Source organism: Perognathus longimembris, chromosome 4 (genome assembly GCF_023159225.1).
Source record: "Perognathus longimembris pacificus isolate PPM17 chromosome 4, ASM2315922v1, whole genome shotgun sequence".
Lineage (NCBI taxonomy): Eukaryota > Metazoa > Chordata > Mammalia > Rodentia > Heteromyidae > Perognathus > Perognathus longimembris.
The window spans coordinates 21,194,120-21,216,408 of NC_063164.1; the positions used below are offsets into that span (position 1 = coordinate 21,194,120).

Here is a 22,289-nt window from a genome sequence, read left to right on the forward strand (position 1 = left end):
AAAGAAGAAATCATGTAATATATGCATTGTATTAATGAGAATCACTTGTTTTTATTAATGATTTTTGTTTCAGAGATAAACCGGTGTTGTGGTATGTTGTAGTAACTTAAGTCGTTTTGTTATCTAAAGAATGAAAGATTCTTGGTATCTTCATTGTTATACATTCTCATTCCATCCCAATCATAGTTTATACATGGACCCACCCTCACTAGTGTTTTAGTGTGTGCTAAATAAATTAAAATATGCATCATTCCATGTGGTTCTCTTGTTATAGTTCAAGAGACCTTCTGTTCATTAACACATGTAAAACAATCATTGTAGAACTTTCTTAGCCTTTTTAGGCTTTTGCATCAGAGGCTAATTTCAAAACAAATCAATGTAAAAACCTTTCCTACAATCATATTTACTTGGCACAAAACTTATGGGTCTCCAATAAATGAATGATTTTCAGGGCTGTAAACTGATGTGGTGGAATGAGACCTAAGTTTGAGATCAGCAAATATGAGCGTTACTTAGAGGTAGAAATGGAGAAGAGATTCTATATGTTGATGCCCACTGTAAATTTTCTCTGCTATACATTGACAATTCCAAGACAATAACGAGAGAAATTAATTTTCCCATGAGGAAATTTAGCCACCAGGATTACACTTAGGAAATTGGGAAGACTTCTTTAATTTATTTTTCCTTATTGACCTTTAAGAAATGTTCCTTTGTCACTGTTGAAGTGATGTTGTTAATATGCTTATATAGGATTTTTTTTCCCCAATCTAGGAGTCACAATATGGGAGTTGATGACCTTTGGAGGAAAACCTTATGATGGAATTCCAACCCGAGAGATCCCAGATTTATTAGAGAAAGGAGAACGTTTGCCTCAGCCTCCCATCTGCACTATTGACGTGTACATGGTCATGGTCAAATGTAAGACAACAGAATAAGTTTACCATTGTTACACGATGCACTCTCCCACTTGAAGTACACCTCCAGGACATTTGTAGTTGAGGCAGGGTCTCACTGCCAGCTAGATAGGTCTCCAAATGGTGATCTTCCTGCCATCGCCTTCCAAGTAGCTGAAATTGCAGGAGTGCACCACCATACCCAGTTGCCATCATCATTGTTACTGAAATAATAGTTTTGATTATTCTACCTGTGTAATATTCTCTTTATTGGAAAGCATAGCAGGTGAAAAATTAGTATGAATGGAACATGTACATTCTAGTGTCTGTTGTGATTATTATTAGGATAAAGTAATATGCTTCCAAGCTAAGAGAACAAAACTATATAACCCTTACTCTTCTTACAAATTCATGAAAGGCAATTGTCTGTCATGAAGGGATGTAATTACTCACAACAATTTTAGTGATGATATTGTCAATAATCTCTGAGAAGATATTAAATGATTTAAACATAATGAAAGCAAACCTGAAACTGATAGCATAAAAGTAAACTCAAGAGAAATAGGTTCACCCATTTTAGCTAACAGCAAATTAGTAGATCGTGGATAGTGGGAAGAAATTAATCAACATTGAACTAAAAGTGCTGTAAATGTTTACGTTTTTCAACTTGTTTATATGAAACTCTTCTTTTTCTTCTAATACCTAAAACATGTATGTATTATAAATTCATTTTGGAAGGCTAAACCCTTAATTTAAATAGAATTAGAAAAGTCTCTGGAGTTTGTGACTTAATTTAAATGAGATTAACATGCAGCGATCTCCCCTGTACAATCTAAGGTTTTCTCTTTTTGATTTACTCAGGGTTAAGAAAGAAACAAACTAGTGAAGGTGAATAAGCATTATATTAATAAGAGACTTTGGACCCAGGTCTACTCAGATTTATATTCATAAGTGTGATACATTCTGACAGTGAGGGAAGAAATAAAAAATGTTCCTTGCAGCTCAGGTCAGCATGCCCTTTTCTCTAAGCATAGTTCTATTTACTCAATATTTAGCTAGAGAGAAACAAATACCTTAGTGCAAAGTTAACCTTTTTTGGCTCCAATACATCCAGAAACCCCAATTTCCTCATTAGCATCTTGGCACTAACAAGCATTACTTCATAATGACTGCATGGAAAATAGTGTATTTGAGCTTTGTTGGGTGAGAAAAGTAGGCCATGTTACTGATACATAAAATGATATACAACGAATTCCCAGAATAGGAATAAAAATTAACTCCCTGAAAAGAAGGAAGCAAGCTTGGTGACATTGTTTGGTAGATGGTTATTAGAAGAAAACCTGAAAACATCCATCCTTTATGTAATAATTTGATCTCATAGCTAGCATAAAACAGATTTGAATGCACTCATAAAAATGATGTAAAACCAGCAAACATTTGACTTATTGGGTAAACTGTATTGAGAGCTTTTCCCCCTAGAGTGTTAATATTCTAGAAAGAGAATCATTTGGGAAAGAAATCGTGGAAAGCTGGTGCTTTTATTCTTATCAAGATCTTAATAAGATCTACCTATACAGATTCATCTAAATAGTAATAATGCGTGTCTATAAGCTGCTAATAGAATTTTCATGCAGAAAAGGCAAGGAGGAAGACACACTGATGGCCATTGTGAAACAAAAGTAGTAATCATTTTGTGTCCATTTTGTTTTATTTTTCCACACCCAAAAAAAAAATGATGTAATATTTTTATTGTCCCCCTTGTGTCAAGATATGTGTTTGCAACCCAAACTTCTCCTGTATTACTGCTGATGTAAAATGACAGATTATATCCCAGTAAACTCATCTGTAACCATCAAATTACATCCAAACAATGGTGACAGCAAAGATCGGGGTTCTATAAATTCTAATCCATAGCCTTATTCTATTTTCTTTAAGTAGTAATAGATAATCTAGACTCTATTTTCTGTAAATTTCAATAGTTATTCAGGGCTCTATTTTCTGGAAAGAGACTGAATTTTAAACCAGACCAATAAAATAAAAATTATATCTATTATTGTATAGTATATTCTGCTTAGATATGTCTCCACAAATTTATTAAATTTGAGCATCACCTACAAGGTCACTTCTTTCAGTAGTCTTGGTTTCTCAGATCATTATTATTAAAGTAACATTCTCATACTTTACCTATATTTGCTCAACATTTTAATTTTACCTCCCTTTTCTAATTATGGATATGCTGCCATTTTGATTGTGTATATATTTTCAGGTTGGATGATTGATGCAGACAGTAGACCTAAATTCAAGGAACTGGCTGCTGAGTTTTCAAGGATGGCTCGAGACCCTCAGAGATATCTAGTGATTCAGGTAATTTTTGACTTTGCTTCTAAAATTATCCCAATGGTGAACTCACCACTACATGTCTATATCTGGACTTTAGAACTATGAGATTGATCCCTTGATTAACTAAGCAGATTATCATGTGAAAGAACTTTATAGCATGGCAGGACCATCTCTCAGTAGCTTCTCAACTGGCTTGATATTCAGTAGCTCAGTAATTATGATTGCATGCAAATAAAAAGGTGTTTTTTTTTTCTCAGACAATTCTTCTAGCACTGTTTTATATTACCATATTATGGAATAATACATGATCATTGCTATAACCTTCCTTTTTCAGAATCAGAAATAAAAGTAGAGTTTTATTTTAATCTTGCTCATACTTGTCCAAAATGAATAAAAATTTCAGTATATTAGCATCTAATTTCCTAGGGAAAATGTTTTAAAATGTGTCTTTTTAAGGGAGGCATGCAGTATCCAAACAATAATTGGAGTCAAATGAGTTGATTCACATATAAATCCAAAAACAGACCAATTTTCTACTTAACATTACTAAAATAGAATGGTTAATTCATGAATTATAATTAATTCTCTTTGATTATTTTCACCTACAGTATAAACAAAGCTATCTTGGATAATCTTTCCTCATTAAAACAGGGTCGCCTTTGTGTTTATATCAGTTGTCTGACATGAAGACATAAGTTCTAGAAGATAGCAATTTCCAACTTTTTTTTCTTCTCACATCAATTTCAAACACTGAAACTGTTTACAAAAAAATCCCATAAATTGAAGAAATAAATGTATTTAAGAAATTAAGATAAGGAAGAATACAGAAAGGGATCTTGTATTCTCTATGCCACTTGTGCTATAATTTCTAATACCAGTGTCTTGGCAAGGTAGCTGTTATACCCTGGAACAAATCATGGACTTTTTGTGTCTCAATAATTGCAGCATCAAACAAACCCTGTAAAATATTGATAGCCCTTTATTACTTAATCTTAAAGTCACAAACTGCACTCCCCCTTGACAAGAAGCTATTATTCCTACATCTCAGATGGCTTCTGCCATCATCAAGACAGCCACAGTCTCCTGCTGCATTCCTTCCAAACGACACTTATCATATTCTACTAGTCACTTATCTTTTCATACCTAGGCATATTAAAGGCTTCTTTATGACTGATAGTTGATCTAGAGAATTATTTCTTCTTAATGAATGGGCAAATTTGGGGACTATTTGTTTGACTCTTCCATCAATGTGCTGCTGAAACCATATATTGAAGCAGAGGGGAAGAATCACATCGTGTGTGTGTTTTTCATGGGCAATATTTTAGGGTGATGATCGCATGAAGCTTCCCAGTCCAAATGACAGCAAGTTCTTTCAGAATCTGTTGGATGAAGAGGATTTGGAAGATATGATGGATGCTGAGGAATACCTGGTCCCCCAGGCTTTCAACATCCCTCCTCCCATCTATACTTCCAGAGCAAGAATTGACTCAAACAGGGTAAGAATTGTGTATAAGTGTTATAGAAATAAAATAATGTCAATAAATCATAAGGACTAAATAAAAAAAACTGTATAGCTAACTTCAATTGCAATTTTTGGACTTAAGGACTTGCTATGCCCACAAAAAAAACCTTAATAATATATTGCAACTTGCCACATCTATAGTTAAATTTGTAAGGGTGTATAGTACTATATACACTCTGAAATATCTTTACTATTTTGAAAGAAAAAATACTCTCTTTATCTTAGGGTAGTTAAAACAAATCTTGGGCTGGGAATGTGGCCTAGTGGTAGAGTGCTTGCCTAGCATACATGAAGCCCTGGGTTCTATTCCCCAGCACCACATATACAGAAAAAGCCGGCAGTGGCACTGTGGCTCAATTGGTAAAGTGCTAGCCTTGAGCAAAAAGAAGCCAGGGACAGTGCTCAGGCCCTGAGTCCAAGCCCCAGGACTGGCAAAAATATAATTATTTTAAGAATCAACTCAAAATAATTTAAACATATGTGTGAATAAATAATGGAAATTCTTACCCAGTAAGCTTTTTACATTCTCAAAATTATATGAGTTATTTGTCAAAAGGAAAGACTGGTAAAATTTTCTTTCCTTCATTTAAGGATCATTAAATATTTTCTGTCAGGATAAAATACAAACACAGAAACTTATGCAATCTTTTCTACAAACTCATCATATTAAGAGGACTAGGGAATCTTTTCCATGACAGATTTAGCTTGTAATAAGCTTTTAAAACAAATTTATATTTTATTTTAAGCATTAAATCCATTCTATGTCAATACCATTCTTCTCTAAATGCTTTCAAAATTATGATTTCTTTTTAGTTCATTTGTCACTTGTTCAACATGTGTTAAATGATTCTGCATATGAAGCATTAGTACACATTTAAGAGTCAAAGAAGTTTGACAAGACTTCTGATTTAAAGAAGTGTCCAGGCTAATGGAAGTGCCAGCCAGATAAATTTAGATTGCAGCATAATAAGTGTGTTAATCCATTGTTCAGTGGTTATGATGGAGTACAGAAATGTAGAGAATTTATTTCTATAATTACTTTCTTCCATGGAAAAGACCTAAACAAGATGCTTAATTTTTTTTCTAAGAGTAGTTTTCCCTCTTGGTCTCCTCTATATCTGAACATGATCAGACAACTTCTTATTTCCCTTGATTTTAGGCAGGAAATTTTTCCAAACTACTGCCCAGTCTCACAAAATGGATATATTGGTTTTATTTCAGATAGATAGCATTAATAAAAGAGATGTACTTTTTAATATGGCTGAGCACATACCTAGTATTACTATTCAACACATATATGTTACTACTCTTGTCTACTGCAACAGCTGTATGAGATTCCATTAGTAGCATTCGCACATTGCAATGGGAAACCTGACAGAGAGAAGTGAGGTGATTTGACTGGTGTCAGTCAGATAGTCAGTGGAAGGAAAGGGATCTCATGTGTGCTCTCACTAGGACCCTGTACTGTAGCTCTAAATTGTTGGGAACCTGTTATTTCCATGGAAATAGGTGGTTTCCTTGGCATTAAACTCTAGGATTTGTCTTATTTGTCTTATTTTATTTCTTCTTTAAAAAAAATTCTTACTCTCTTTTAAAAAGAGAAAGAATAGACGCAAACTTATGGTTTCCATCACAGGTTATGATTTTGGGCTGGCTTTGCACCCTGATGATGTACATACTAACAGAAATTCAATCCAAATGGTAATCTCAATCATGACATTAGGAAAATGAAGGCTGTAATTGTTTTTATAGTTCAATAAATCAAAATCAAGGCTTTTTATTTTATGAACGAATAAAAATAGTTATAATAATATCCACTAAAACTTATTGGGTGGTAGTTCTATATAGCACAGATGCTATGCTACATGCTTTAAAACAACTTTTATCAATTTTATTTCACAGAATCCTGTGAGGTAGGTACATATTGTTCGTCATATTTAAATTGTAACGGAAATTGAGTAATATAGAATTAGCATTTCATTAGACTAGACATTGTGTCCACATTTCCATATTCCTACACCAACAGAGGGCTGAAAGACATATGTTACTTCTTTTAAACTTCTATTCAGTCCTTGATGCTGATGAAACTAACACCTTTCATTCACTGAATGTAGATGTGGATAACAGAAATTGAGCTGGAAGTCTGGAATCAACACTGTGACACTTAAGGATTGGTTATATCATCACTGATAAAGTACTAAATTAGTTCATCTGTACACTCCTTTCAACATTAGGGTTACCTTACCATAGAATGAATACTTGTTCTATTTTTGCATTTTCATCTGTTTTCTAATAGCTCTGGAAATTGAAAACGATTAAAAGCATTTTGAGTGGCCTTCACATGCATCTTTTTTTTTTTTTAAGATTTGTCTAAGTGATGTACAAAGAGGTTACAGTTTCCTACGTTAGGCATTGGATACATTTTTTGTACTGTTTGTTACCTCCTCCCTCATTCCCCCTCCCCTCCCCCTTTCCCTCTCCCCCCATGAGTTGTTCAGTTGGTTTACACCAAACAGTTTTGCAAGTATTGCTTTTGGAGTCGTTGTCTTTTTATCCTGTGTCTCTCAATTTTGGTATTCCCTTTCACTTTCCTAGTTCTAATACCAGTATATACAATTTCCAATATAATCAGATAAAATACAGTGATAGTGCAGGTACAACCACAGAGAGAAGTTACAAGAGGATCATCAACAATAGAAGCTACGGTTTCATATGGCATGTTGAAAGTAATTACAACAGTAATATATCACTCGTTTCCAAAACATGGAGTTCATTTCACTTAGCATTATCTTATACATTCATAGGGGCATAGCTATTAGGCTCTTGTGATCCTCTGCTGTGACTAGCCTAAACCTGTGCTAATTATTCCCTATGAGGGAGACCATAGAGTCCATGTTTCTTTGGGTCTGACTCACTTCACTTAGTATAATTTTTTCCAAGTCCTTCCATTTCCTTATGAATGGGGCAATGTCATTCTTTCTGACAGAGGCATAAAATTCCATTGTGTATATGTACCATATTTTCCTGATCCATTCGTCTACTGAAAGGCATCTGGGTTGGTTCCATATTTTAGCTATGACAAATTGTGCGGTGATGAACATTGTTGTGCTGGTGGCTTTAGTGTGTTCTTGTTTGTGGTCTTTTGGGTAGATGCCCAAAAGTGGGGCTGCTGAATGTAATCATATATAAAAAAGAAAATTCTTCTCATACAAGTTAAGGAAGTATCTCAAAGCTAGAGAACAGAGTAGGAGAATGGTGTAAAGATGTGACAAGATTACTTATTTCAATTTACTAAAAATCATTATCATTTCTAGCAATGGCTGCTACTTGATGATAAATGGTCATACTCTGGTCCAAAATATATCAAGGTTTCTTGTATTTTATCCTTGACATGATTCTAACAACAACAAAAAAAAACATTGACCAATACAAAAGAGCTCTTTTCATTGCTCCCTATAATAACACTTGATATTTTCCATTAAAAAGTAGCTCCTAACTACTTTGATGGGCTGGGGATATAGCCTAGTGGCAAGAGTGCCTGCCTCGGATACACGAGGCCCTAGGTTCGATTCCCCAGCACCATATATATAGAAAACGGCCAGAAGCGGCGCTGTGGCTCAAGTGGCAGAGTGCTAGCCTTGAGCGGGAAGAAGCCAGGGACAGTGCTCAGGCCCTGAGTCCAAGGCCCAGGACTGGCAAAAAAAAAAAAAAAAGTAGCTCCTAACTACTTTAATTTTTAAAAATAAATTATATTTGAATATTCATTGGGGTTAAGCACTATGTTGCGAAATGAAGAAAGTCTGGAAAACAGGTTCTACCTTTGGAGAGTGATATTTTAGTGGAGATTCTATTCTGAAAGAATTATTCCAGGTGTCTTAAAAAAAAATTAAAAAGAGAAAGAAAAGCAAATCAGTACAGGAGGTTAGAGAAAGGCATTTTGGCCATGTTTTTTTTATAGCAGAAACAAAATAATTTTGGTGGAGCAGAGCAGTCTTTAAATGGGTCCAAAAAAGGACAAAACAATACAAAACAAGCAAGAAAATGACAAAGGCAGAGCGAGTTATTTTCTAAATCCTGTTACATTGCTCCAGTGTTACCCAGGTTTGAGAAATTATAAGGTTGTCAGAAGAAAGAGGAAAAGTTTCTCCTAACTTCCAGATGGCTTTTTTTCAGTGTTATAAAGTCTTAAAATGTAATCTTGCAATCTTGTCTTCCTCATCAATTCATTCTATTTTTTAATATATTTTTTTGCTTTCTCACAAAGAAGTTCTCAAATTTTTATTTTTCAGTTTGCCTTCGAGAGTTCTACTTCATTATCTCACAGAACTTGGCACAATATCTTTCTAATGCCAATGAGGTTTTATTTTTAAATGGACTAAATTTGTTATTTTCTCTTTTACTTTCCCTCTTTTTTTCCACCTTCTCCCTTCCTTCCTTCCTTCCTTCTTTCCTTCCTTCCTTCCTTCCCTCCTTCCCTCCTTCCCTCCCTCCCTCCTTCTTATCCTTCCTTCCTTCTTTCCTTCTTTTCTGTATTACTACAGATCATACTAAGTCCACAAGCATTCTAGGCACATGTTCTACCACCGAACTATGCACCCAGTCAATAGTTGTAATACTTTATGTTTGTGAAGAGCTTTAGTGTGTGTGTGTGTGTGTGTGTGTGTGTGTGTGTGTGTGTAGTTAAAAAATAGTCATGTCTAGCCAGGAGCCAGGGGCTTATGCCTGTAATTCTTAGCTATTCAGGAAGCTGAGATCTGAGGAATATGGTTTGAAGCTAGCCCCAGCAGAAACGCTTGTGAGACTAATTTCCAATTGTCTATCAAAAAGCTGGCAGTGGAGGTATGGCTAAAATGGGAGAGCCCTTACCTTAAGTAAAAAATGTCAGGGACAGTATCTAGGCCCTGAGTTCAAGCCCTAGGACCAGTACAAACACACACACACACACACACACAGAATATCTACACTACCATAATATCCAGTACCAGGTCATTTATAGGTAGCAATACTTTTTATTTTATTATTCCTTATCTTTGAGAGTATACTTTTGTATTATTTTCATCAGTGAGATAAACTTGCATGACATATGTTTTGTTAGATTTCTTTATGTGATATATCATCCTGTTGTCACTAACAACTGAGTGATTTTTGATTTATCATGCATTGGTCATTCCAGCTGACCAATCACTGAAATTTGTTTTCCTCTACTCTCTAGCTAATATGCTTTGAATTGCCGAAGGCTTCGAGTTTTATCCCAACACTGATCGCTGATTTCTTTAGAAGTGTATATCATTTTGGTGCTCTGAATTTTAGTTTGGAAGTATAAATTATTTATGTTTACAAACAGCTATCTCTCCTATGTTCTATAGATTTGTCTCATTAAATTGAGAACATAATGTCACCTTGCATTTATTTAATTTTCCAAGTTTGGGGAAATTACAGAGGTATGAAAATCTTTTATAAGGTTAGAGATGTTTGGTGTAATTCTAACCAGATTTTTAAAACTTATCCTTCCCAGCCTCAACATTAGGAAAGAAAAAGTTGGTTGTAACTTTTTAAGAATATTTTTATTCCTGTATATAAACTCCCATACTTTTATTTACAAATATCAGGCTCTAATTTTCAGGCTGGCAACATAATCTTCTTTCTCATTTGCCAATTCCTTATGCTTTGTTTACCTTATTGTGTGTGTATATAAATGGAGACAGATTATATAGTTATGTTACATGTGAATGTATATATGTTTAGTATGCTATACATTATAATATATGTGTGTACATATATGTATACATATATATTGTTTATGTGTGTATATATATATTAGTTTGAGAGATCCCTTTTGGACAGTTGTTTCAACTAGATATCCTAAGTAGAGAAATATAACTCATGTGGTTTGTCCTCATTTGTAGTACAAAAAAGAATTCTAAGTAAAATAATTTTTACCACTGAGATTTTCTATTTTACTACAACAACAATGTGTGTTCATGCTTGTATATTCCTCAGCCTTTCTAGTACAAACTCATTCCTTTATTGATGTATAAAACTAGTATTGGGCTGGGGATATGGCCTAGTGGCAAGAGTGCTTGCCTCGTATACATGAGGCCCTGGGTTCAATTCCCCAGCACCACATATACAGAAATCGGCCAGAAGTGGCACTGTGGCTCAAGTGGCAGAGTGCTAGCCTTGAGCAAAAAGAAGCCAGGGACAGTGCTCAGGCCCTGAGTCCAAGCCCCAGGACTGGCCAAAAAAAACAAAAAACAAAAAAAACTAGTACTATAGAAGAGATCAAAATTCATAGCACAATATTCTTGTGCATCTAAAAGAAAGGAATGAAGCCATTGCTCCATACTCTCAGATGTTAGCCCAGTGTTCAATCCTCTGTTGGTTCTGCAGGATTGCTTTTACTGGTCAAAACCATGGAAATCAAGATTTCGACTTCAAGTCTAATGAGATTTAGTATCAACTGGCTTAAAAGGCCCCTGCTGGGAGTGAAAGAGAAGCCAGAGCCCCTGCTGCTGGTTTCTCTCCTCTGTTTATGCTTTTGAGAGGCACTTTGTAATTGGGGTTAGTGGTTTAGGAAGATCAAATGGAATTGATGGAGCCAAAATCGAAAGAGAAAAACAGGAAGAATAGTGTCTGAGTTTGAACTCAGCTATTACATACTTGAAGGAATCCTTCAAATTTAATGAACATATCAAAAATTTCAACTATTATCAAACTATTATTCAAACTATTATCTGTTGATCACATATTAGTGTTGTAGGTTCTGCTCTGAGCTATTATCTTTATATTACTTTCACCTTAACTAGTGAGTAGAAAGCTTTACTAGTTCCCATTTTACAAAAGCAGGTAAAGGAGAGAGAGGCAGTGTACATTGGGGTTCCAAGTTCATAGGTAAGATTTGAACCCAAATAACTTTTGCCTATCATCATTTTGCCTACCCTCATTGGTAAAATGCATGAGAAAACTAATGTACCACCATCAATAAATAATAGTTAAATAAATATAAATTTTAGCTTAATTGTTTTTAAAATGAAATTTATTAAAAGCTATTTGGTACAGATTTCTGGGTTTTTTTAATCTCCACAACAATTTTTATATTTTTATATTGTTTTTACACTAGCCTACAATGTAATCTTTGGAAAAATGACCTGACCCTTCCACATCATCTATAAACAACATAATCATAAAATCAGAAAAATAATTTCATCTTTTAACATTCACAAATATAAGGTCTGGCTAAATGGTGTTTTAAAGGTCATAAGGCACCATGGCATATGTATCATTTTACTTTTAATACCAAGATATCCATTATGCAAAACTTGAAATTCCTAACCTAGGAGAGGACTTGATCATTTGGATAAGAGTTTGGTCACTCAAGAACTAAACCAATGTCAGCTGTGTAACACCAGTAGAGTGAATTAGTCATAAATAATGGCTGGCCTGCAAGAGTTCCTTGTCCTTGTCATTTTTGTCAACTTCCTTTGAATACAACCATCCACAGTCCTACAACAAAGACAACACAATGCAGTAGGAATGCTGCTTGACAGGAGAGAATCTGACCTATGGAAGCACATTTCCCAGCTCTTCATGGAAGGATTTTATACATGAGCAACAGTCAGGTTGAACCAGAAGCCACTGAACAATCAGAAGAGCCTTCTTCCTTCAGTGCTAAAGAAGAAAATCAGAGCTAGAAAAGAAAACAACACTGAGAGGGGGGCAGCTAGAGTGGATGCAGAGATTTAGAGTGTTAATGAATGTTTTATCTAAATCATTTAGATGGTTATTTTTTGTGGTATTTGCCATGAAATTCCCAGCTCTGCTGTCAACTATTGGAGACATTTCATCAGAAGCCTATTGTTTATGGTGTAAGACACAGCTCACACAATTGTGAGTTTCTTTCCGTGTTACATAATGGAGTTGGGATATTATCATCAACTTTCTATTCAGATTTTCAGGAGGTTATTTAATTTATGTGCGTATTTATTTATTTATTTTTCAAATCTCTCTTTGTCTGCCAGAGCTTTCTGCTCAGGCCAGCCTGCTATGCTGATTGCTCTGAAAAGGCCTGAGAAAGAGAGTCATTCCATTTCATTCTCAATGAAGATTGATGGCATTTTGAGAGGTTGAGAATATCCTTTGATTACTCCATGTAATGGAAGGAGGAGATGGCTGTGGAGAGTAGGGGGTGGGATTGCTCATCAGCTTTCCTTTGTGCACTTTCTGCACTTGAACATACCCTAATCACAAGCATCTTGTGTTTCATTCCCTTCCTCGCTCACCTGCCCAAGTGATAAGTTCCCTCCTTAGTTCAGAATTCTAATACACCACAGTGCTCTAAAGAGGGGCTAATTTGGTTGTGTGATTTTTACTCAAAACACTGTAAATAAATGACTGTAGAAGAGCCTCTCATTACATTTGAGCAAAAGCTGAACTGAGAAACTAAGAGATATTGGACCACCATGGTTTAATTCCAAATACAGTGACTGTGTCTCTTTCTGCAAAACATTCTAGGCTATTATTAAGTAAATATGGCAAGTCAGAGAAGGAAAGAAATTGGAAGTTGAATCCACATCCAATTTGCATGGTTTTTTCTAACAATAATCATGGCCATTGTTTTGCAACATTCTTACTTAATTCCTTACCGTCCCTCAGAAAAAAAATGCAAATTGAAATTCTCAGTATAGTGAAAATGTGGAGATGGACATAATTCACATTTGTTTGGAGACTGTGTTTATTTACAACTAGGTGCTACAGTTTTCTGTTGCAGAGATAGGCTACTGGATTTTTTCTGGATTGAAATGACTAAGTTACTCTGTTATTCTTACTATTTCACACTTTTAGGTGTAAACAGTTAAGGAATACGTAAATAATAAGTAGTGATACAGTTAACATCATTAAAACTTTAAATTACTTCTGAGAACCAAATGTTCACACCTGTAATCCTAGCTACTCAGGAGGCTGAGACCTTGCCATTCAAAGTCAACCTTGGCAGGAAAGTCTGTGATGCTATTATCACTAATTAACCAGCAAAGAGCCAGAGGTGGAGCTATGGCTCACATGGTAGAACACTAGCCTTGACAACAAAGCTGAAGGATGGCTGCTAGGTTTTGAAGACTAGCTCTAGGGTTGGAACCTAAAACAAAACAAAACAAAACAAAAAAAACAAACAAAGACTGTGTCTTTATGTTCCATTTTAACCTTTTCACCATTTTCTCTTTTATTATTACTATTTTTATTTGTTAATTATTTTAATCATTTATTTTATGTAGGAGAATACTGAGGCACAGCTCTGAAATGATATGACCCAGAATCTTCTGTCTAGGGTTTCTAGAGGCTGTGTCTCACCACATGGTATGATATTTCTCACTCTGCCACTGGCCTTCTTTTGCTTTTTTTATAATTCCTTAAAATATTCAATACTTATCTTTGTGGGGGCAATGGTGACAACAAACCCTAGGTCTTCAAAATTCTATGCAAGTGTTCTAGCACATTTCTAGCTAGTGTCCAGTACTTCAAAAATGATCACCTGAGTAAAGACTTCAGATTTTGAACATTTCTGTCTGATTTCTCATAAATTTTTATTGTAATCTTCAAGGAACTATCTGAATGAACTTACCACTAGTTCCTTATCTAATAACTCAGACCAGAATTTCCACTTACCTGCAAGTAACAATATAACACCTAATTATTCACTCAGTAAGCATTTATTAAGGTCTCTACTATGTATCTGATTGATTGCCTACTAGAGCCAACATTCAATATTCCCCTCAAGAAATCTATATATAAATAACTAGCCAATAAAATACAGTAACAAATGTTGCAATCAGGACAATGAAAATGAATGAGGGATCATTTGAGCAAATCAGAGTATTAACAATGGGTGTGACAAGTCTGATTTGGCTTCTAATAAGAAAATTCCAAAATAGAAGATGGAAAAATTAGAGGAGATAAAATGAAAAGTTTGTGTTCTGAGGATCTGGTCAACAGGATTTAGTATCCTATGGGTAATACTGTATGAGAGGGCAGCAAGAGAGTCACCAAATTTTCTAGTTCAGATACTATATGGGCATTATGATGAGGATTAGTGTATGAAATTGGAAGTATAGAATAAGGTCACAGAATTAATATTTTGGAATACAAGCACATATAGCCATTGGATTGTCAGGTGTGTGGCCAAAGCTCAAATGAATTGGACTTTTTTCTTGGAAGCCACTATTATTCTTAATTTATATACATAAGGTGTTTATTTTTATTAATATAGTTCCAGTCAAATACAGTATCAGTGGGGAGCAGAATGTAATTGAGAGGAGCAAAGGCAGGAAGCATGAGTATATTTGAAAAATTCTTCCATATGAAAAGATAAAACGAGAAAGAATATCAGCTCAAAAAGGAAGATAGATCCAAGAAAATTTCCTAGAATGAAAGATGGATGACCATTCTTAGGCAGGAGCGTACTAATGAATCAGAAATGACAGAAAACTACTAAAGAGAAAGGTTAGGGAAAGTGTATGAAGAATTAGAAGATAAAATCCTAATACATTTACAAAAGTAATCATATCTTCAAATCACCCAGCAAGGGGTTTCTATTTTCCATTATGTACACAATGCACCATGATTGGTAATTTTTACAGGAGGAAATTTAAGAATGAGATTTTAACCTGTGTCAGGTATAGTTTCTTTATACTTCAAGTATGAGGAAAAAATTCCTGAATCGGAAATCAATAGGTAAAAAGGTATTTAATCTTCTTTGACACTTTTTTATTGCTTAGAAAGGCACTTTAGTAAACTGACTTTAAGTTTACTTAGTTAATTTTCCTACAGAGTACTTTTACAAGAGCTAGTCCTCACTGGCAGCATTTACATTTATGTTCCAATTTGTATACATATATTAGCAACCTGTATAAACTTTGCCCATTACCCTCTCAGTTTACTCTTTTCCAAAGTTCAGAATAAAATATATATCTACTACTGGTTTGTGTGAGGACTCGGGACAATCATGTAGTAAGACACTTCAAACCAAGAACTCAAGCACTCTTAGCTCCTCCATATTTCTAGGGCCCAATTTGCTCATGTGGTGTGGCTTCCCCACATTTCATTGATTCTCTCTCCTCTGATTTCCACAACCTTGTCATTTTTTCTTTTTATCCAATATAAAAAAATAATTCACATCAAGACTTTGTAAGTTTGTAGATTTAATTAAAACAACAACAACAAAGAACAGGTGAGCTAAATTGAAGGGTCACATACATTATAAGAGCACAGTCTTTAGTATCCAATTCTTTTCTCCCATCTGCTTCTGTTTGCCCCCACTTCTATTCAACATTTGCTTTCTCTGAGCTGTAATTGTTTTTTCTTTCTCATCTGAAACTTTGACATTCATCACTCAGCTGATTCATCTTCTCTAACATTTAAGCACAATTTGAAGAAGTTTTTCCAGTTGTCACTGAAGAGGAATTTTAAAAGTTCAGTTCTGATAGCATATGAATAAAATGTCTTCTATTTTATTATAACATGGATTAAATTGAGAAATCCTGAGGGACTCCCAACACAGAGACATGTAGATACATTATGTTGTCAAGAGAATACGTTTCTTGACAGGGGAACAACAGAGTAGGGCCTAGGCTAGGAAACAAGGCTGATCGAAGCTTGGGGAAAATATTTCAATAAAACATAGGAACCAAGATGAAGGAAGGGGCAATAAATGTAAGGGCCCATCCAATATGGAAAATATGATTTTGAAAGCTACTATTCTTCTTGAATGAATGATTCTCAGCACCACCAAGGAAACTTTCATAAAGATAGAGAGGAAAAAAAGGATAAAGCAAAGCTCAGCTATGATAGAGCAGTTGCAAAATACAAAATTCATAAGCTGAAGTTCATATGGAAGATCAATAATGGGGGTATATTTGCTTTCAGGTATACTTATAGTGAATTATAGTTAATAAATACTAACATCTACCTTCTATGAATTGAATCTCATGCTCGGTTCTTCCTACACACTATTGTAAGATAAAAGAATAAAATTCTTTAAAAAGAATATTCTTTCTGAAGCAGTTAGAACTCAGAGAATTAGAATAATTAGTGATACAACTGGTAAGGGACCTAAGGTTCAAACCCAAATGTCGTTTGATTCTACGCACAGACCAGAGACAAAAGGTATCATGAAATTCACCTCAATTTTTTTCAGTAAAATGGGGAGGGGGGCGGGAAAGGCAGAAGAAGTGATTTGGTTAGAGAATGGAAGGAAATGAGAAATGAATACAAGTGTGTGAGTGAAAGTTGTCCCTGACATTATAAACTGTAGCCATATGGCATTTTTAAAAAGCAGTGGAGATAAGATCAAAGACAAGGAGAAAACCTCAGAAAAGCTAATGCTTAGGTGTTCACTGGCATTCATGGTGAAAGGCTTTGGCACAGATCCAGCCCTGACTGACAAGGCAAGTGACACTAACAAATATCAACCATCTGAGTGTTGGAAAAAGTATCTCCACAGACCATAGGCCACCATCACAAGGATAAAACTCACAAGAAGGATTGGGGGTCCAATCAGTTAGCAAGTGCCTAAGAAAGAGGAGGGAGTGATTGAATTTAAAAAAATTAAAATTTAAAAAGCTCTGTTCCCAAACTTTGCAGCCCCTTCATGCTGGTTTTGATGAATCATGGAATAAGACACACCACTGGAGAAGAGATTTAAGGGGCTTCTGCATGGGCAGTGGGGCAATAAAGGAAGCCAGATTTCTGGTAATGCATGCATTTTGTGAACATTTTCAGAAACCAAGCAAGTATAAAAATGAAAACATTTCCTAAAATCGTATAAGTTCTTGTGATCCGATGACATGGATGCTTCACAATGCCTTGCAAGGGATTGCAGCTTCAGCTCAATTGTCTCCAAAAAAAATCCACCTGTGCCTCAAGATTTTGAAAAAGAAAATAAAGGAGAAAAGATGCCAGCAATCAATGTGAATGTAATTTCCAACCAGGTGTTAGGGAAAACATCCTTTGTGCTTTCTGATACTTAGTACCTAAAGATGAATGAGCTAGACCCTGGAAGTTCAGTATAATAATAAATAACACTGTATTTATTATACTTCCTTTCTCCCTTTTGGAGGAGGATGGTCCAGTAAATTTTAAAATTTTTATTTGTGAGCTGATAAACATTTTATGAGTGTTCACCTGGCCATATGCTTAGGATGAGCTCACTGCTTGTTTTTTCACTCTTTTCTTGACCAGAATTTTCAAGCAGGAGAATATGAAGGCATTTCAAAGCAAATAATTCACAGCCTGAGTTTATGTCAAGCTTTCTTAGAAATATCCTCTCTCCTCCTGCAGCATTGACATTCAATGTCTTTCCGTATGGCAACAGACTGGGTAGGGATTCTGGAATTGCTGCCAGTTTGCTAATATTACTTCTAATTGCTTTCACTTGAGTTTTTGGTCACCTTTCAATGAGAATTTCAAGATTATTCCTAAATCAAAGTGTCCTTTTCTCATTTATTGTTTTTGGCACAGATATGTAAATCTAAATTTATTCAAGCTACTTTTATTTGTCCTTTAAATGCTTAGATAAGTAAATTCGGAGGGGAGATGAGAGAGGCAACATACTAATGTTATCTATCTATACTAATGGTTATCTATTTAAGGAGTATTTAATTCAAAGATAACACAGATGAAGAAGACATAATGCTTAACATATTAATACATGATTCAAATAATATAATTTTATAAGGGACCCTAGGATACCTAACATTCAAGACTTGGCAAGAAAGTCCTTTGTGATTATATTCATAAGACCAAATATTGGTGCTTTCTTTTACTTGAACATATCATACTGTGGTTTAAAATCTTTCCTTAGAAATGGCAAATAATTGTACTAGCAATGTAATAAAGGACAAAAAGCTTGAGAAACACATAAGGTTATTTGTTTTAATTTGTTTTAATACATTTGGTTTGTTTGCCTGGTAATCGGATAGAAAGACTGAGTAGAGAATATGTGAAAATAAAAATCAAATGGGCAGAGTAAACTCACACCTGTAATCTCAGTTACTTGAGAGGATGAGATAGGAAGAATCATGGTTCTAGGCCAAAGGAGGCAAAAAAAAATTAAAAAGTTTTAACTCTCTATAGAAAATAGTAGGCCTGGATGATATATACCTGTCATCCCAGCTAATGGAGCAAGTGTAATAGAGGATTGTAGTGTAGGTCAGTCAGGACAAAAAGCCAAGCCCAATCTAAACAAAATACCTAGAGCAAAAATGGTTGGGGAAATGGCTGAGGTGTTTATGAGCTAGATAGGAAGTGTGAAGCTATGGATTCAAACTCCAATACTGAAGTAATTAATGACTAATTAAATATGTGCATATAAAAATCGAATCTATTTTATTTGCATTGTATGAATCAAAATCATTTATCAAACTAAAGTTGGCTACTTTCTTCCTAAAATGTTCTTTTCTTACAAATATTTGCTTTTAAAATGCATAAGAGGGTTGGGAATGTGGGTTAGTGGTAAAGTGCTTGTCTAGCATACATGAAGCCTCGGTTTGATTCCACAGCACCACATAAACAGAAAAAGCCAGAAGTGGTTCTGTGGCTAAAGTGGGAGAATACTAGCTTTGAGCAAAAGAAGCTCAAGGACAGTGCCCAGGCCTGAGTTCAAGCCCCGGGGATGGAAAAAATAAATAATAAAATAAAATGCATAAGAATTTAAGTTATTGAAAACATCACACTTAAGCAGAGCTATAGTTCAAGTGGTAGTACAGTAGCCTTAGCAAAAGAAGTAAAAGCAATCACAATGCCCTGATCACTGTGCCCTGGCTCTCAGCATAACACCCAGTATGGGTGCACATGTGCACGTGTTCACACACACAGAGTAACACTTAGGAATTCTGTGGCCAGAAAACAAAAACAGAGGGGTTCAAACATTTTCTGTATGACCATTCACCTACCTGAAAGTGTCTGCTTTCTCTGAAGAAATCAGCAGTCACAGGGAAGAAAGTCTTCCATCATAGCACCTGATCAGTGTTTACAACTCCTTGGCTGTTGTCCATCCCTCATCAGCAGTTCTGAGACCTAGCTTATTGGAAATCTTGAATGCTTTTAAGCGTTCTATAGAAATGATGCAGGAATTTGTAAGGAAATGGAAGGACTTGGAAAAAGTCATACTAAGTGAAGTGAGCCAGACCCAAAGAAACATGGACTCTATGGCCTCCCTTATTGGGAATAATTAGTATAGGTTTAGGCAAGTCATAGCAGAGCATCACAAGGCCCAATAGCTATACCCTTATGAAAACATAAGATGATGCTAAGTGAAATGAACTCCATGTTATGGAAACAATTGTTATATCACAGTTGTAACTACTTTCAACATCCTATGTGTATCTGTAGTTTCTATTATTGATGATGTTCTTGTATCACCTTCCTGTGGTTGTACCTACACTATCTCTGTAATCTTATCTGAGTATATTGGAAACCGTGTTTACTGGTATTGGAAGTAGGAAATTCAAAGGGAATACCAAATTTGAGAGACACAGGGTAAAAAAAGACAAACAACTACTAAAGCAATGCTTGCAAAACTGTTTGGTGTAAGTGAACTGAACACCTCCGGGGGGGGGGGGAAGGGAAAGGGGGGGAGGGAGGGGGGTATGAGGGACAAGGTAACAAACAGTACAAGAAATGTATCCACTGCCTAACGTATGAAACTGTAACCTCTCTGTACATCAGTTTGATAATAAAAATTTGAATAAAAAAAAAGAAATGATGCAGGAAAATCAAGGCCCAAATATATTCTATAGGAATATGAATTTCTAAATTTTTATTCCATTTGCTATCTTGTCCACATTATCTATAAAAAAATAAATAACATTACTTTACTTCAATTTATTAGAATTTCTAGTGTTAAATCTTCCTGCTAATTTTCCATTGGTTATCATTTTGTCACTGGGAACTTAATATAGACCTTTCTATGAATAAATGGTCTAAGACCTTAAGGAGTCTTATTTCAATTGACTTCTGCACTAAGGAAAGCATAGCATTTTGAATTTCCAAAGGAATATCATAAAATGACTTTAAATTTTGACTTCACTAATATAAATACATTCAACTGAAAAGCATAAAGCGTATCTAGAATCTCAACTTCATGGAACTGGAAATAGGGAGATCTCAGTCCAGGGCCAGCATCAGGAAAACAAACAAACAAACAAGAAACAGTACTCAATCTGAAAGATAAACTGAGCGGTCACTTGCAATCTTCATTACTAAGACGGCTGCAATATGGAAGAATATGGTTCAATGCCAATCCAATTGATTCTATGAGAATCACCCTTGAAAAGAACCATTTCAAACAGTACAAGTAATGTATCCAATGCCTAATGTATGAAACTGTAACCTCTCTGTACATCAGTTTAATAATAAAAATTTGAAAAAAAAAACCATTTCTCAGGGCTGGAGAAAGGCCTCAAGTGGTAGACAAACAAACATGAGTCCCTCAGTTCAAATTGCACTATCACCAAAAGAAGAGAAATAAACAAACAAAACAAAACTCTAGTGATAGAATGCTGGCCTAGCAAGTACAACATCTTGAATTCAAACCCCAATACCGTATATATATATTTTTATTTAGATTTTTCACATATATATTTGATTTTCTATATTATTCACCCATGACTACTCTAAAAGCATTTCTGAAAAGTTGAAAACATAATACATGCATCATACTGTACTTATGGAGAGATGGTACATTTTTCATGTGGTTAATCTACTTACGATCTCTTCATTTTAAATCCTGTATTTTCTGTTGTTCTTAGCTAAAAATTTATATTCTCAAAGGATAAAGCCAACATATGAGTTTCCACTATGTCCCCAACATTACAAAATATATAGGTATCTCAAGAAACTATTGTTACTCTAGTAATAGACTCTTGAACTTTTATTGGTGTGAAATGTCATTGCTTTTGTTTTTTTTTTTTTTTTTTTTGGCTAGTCCTGGGCCTTGGACTCAGGGCCTAAACACTGTCCCTGGCTTCTTCCGCTCAAGGCTAGCACTCCGCCACTTGAGCCACAGCGCCGCTTCTGGCCGTTTTCTGTATATGTGGTGCTGGGGAATCGAACCTAGGGCCTCATGTATCCGAGGCAGGCACTCTTGCCACTAGGCTATATCCCCAGCCCATGTCATTGCTTTTGTAACCAACCAGTGTGTATTATAAACATTAGCATTATGATTTCAAACAATGTTCTCAGAAGTGGTAAATGATATTTACAGAATAAATAAATATATCAGGTGACATATCCTAGTCAGATAATTTTGTCTGGTTTCAATTTCATTATAATAGTCCTCCTAATCATGTGTAGAAAATGTGTACATGATACATATTAAAGAGAGCTAAATGTCAGCATCATTATTATTTTCTTTAAATAGTTGTGCAAAGGAATGCCAGTTTAAGTCTAATGTGTCTTAAGCATATCTGACAAGCTGGATGATAGTCTTGGAGATTGTGACCAATAGAATCATTTAGTAGCTTGTATTTAAGGCAGTATTTTAG

The 22,289-nt window shown here is 35.0% G+C and overlaps 1 protein-coding gene across 3 annotated transcripts in view; it reads left to right on the forward strand.

Annotated features, from left to right (window-relative positions):
- Erbb4 (erb-b2 receptor tyrosine kinase 4) overlaps positions 1–22,289 on the forward strand; it is a 975,681-nt gene that overhangs the window by 937,674 nt on the left and 15,718 nt on the right. For all 3 annotated transcript variants that reach the window (XM_048344825.1, XM_048344826.1, XM_048344827.1), the window contains 3 exons: positions 772–918; positions 3,160–3,257; positions 4,559–4,729. In XM_048344825.1, coding sequence (XP_048200782.1) covers positions 772–918; positions 3,160–3,257; positions 4,559–4,729 — 416 coding nt within the window. The remainder of the gene's footprint in view (positions 1–771; positions 919–3,159; positions 3,258–4,558; positions 4,730–22,289) is intronic.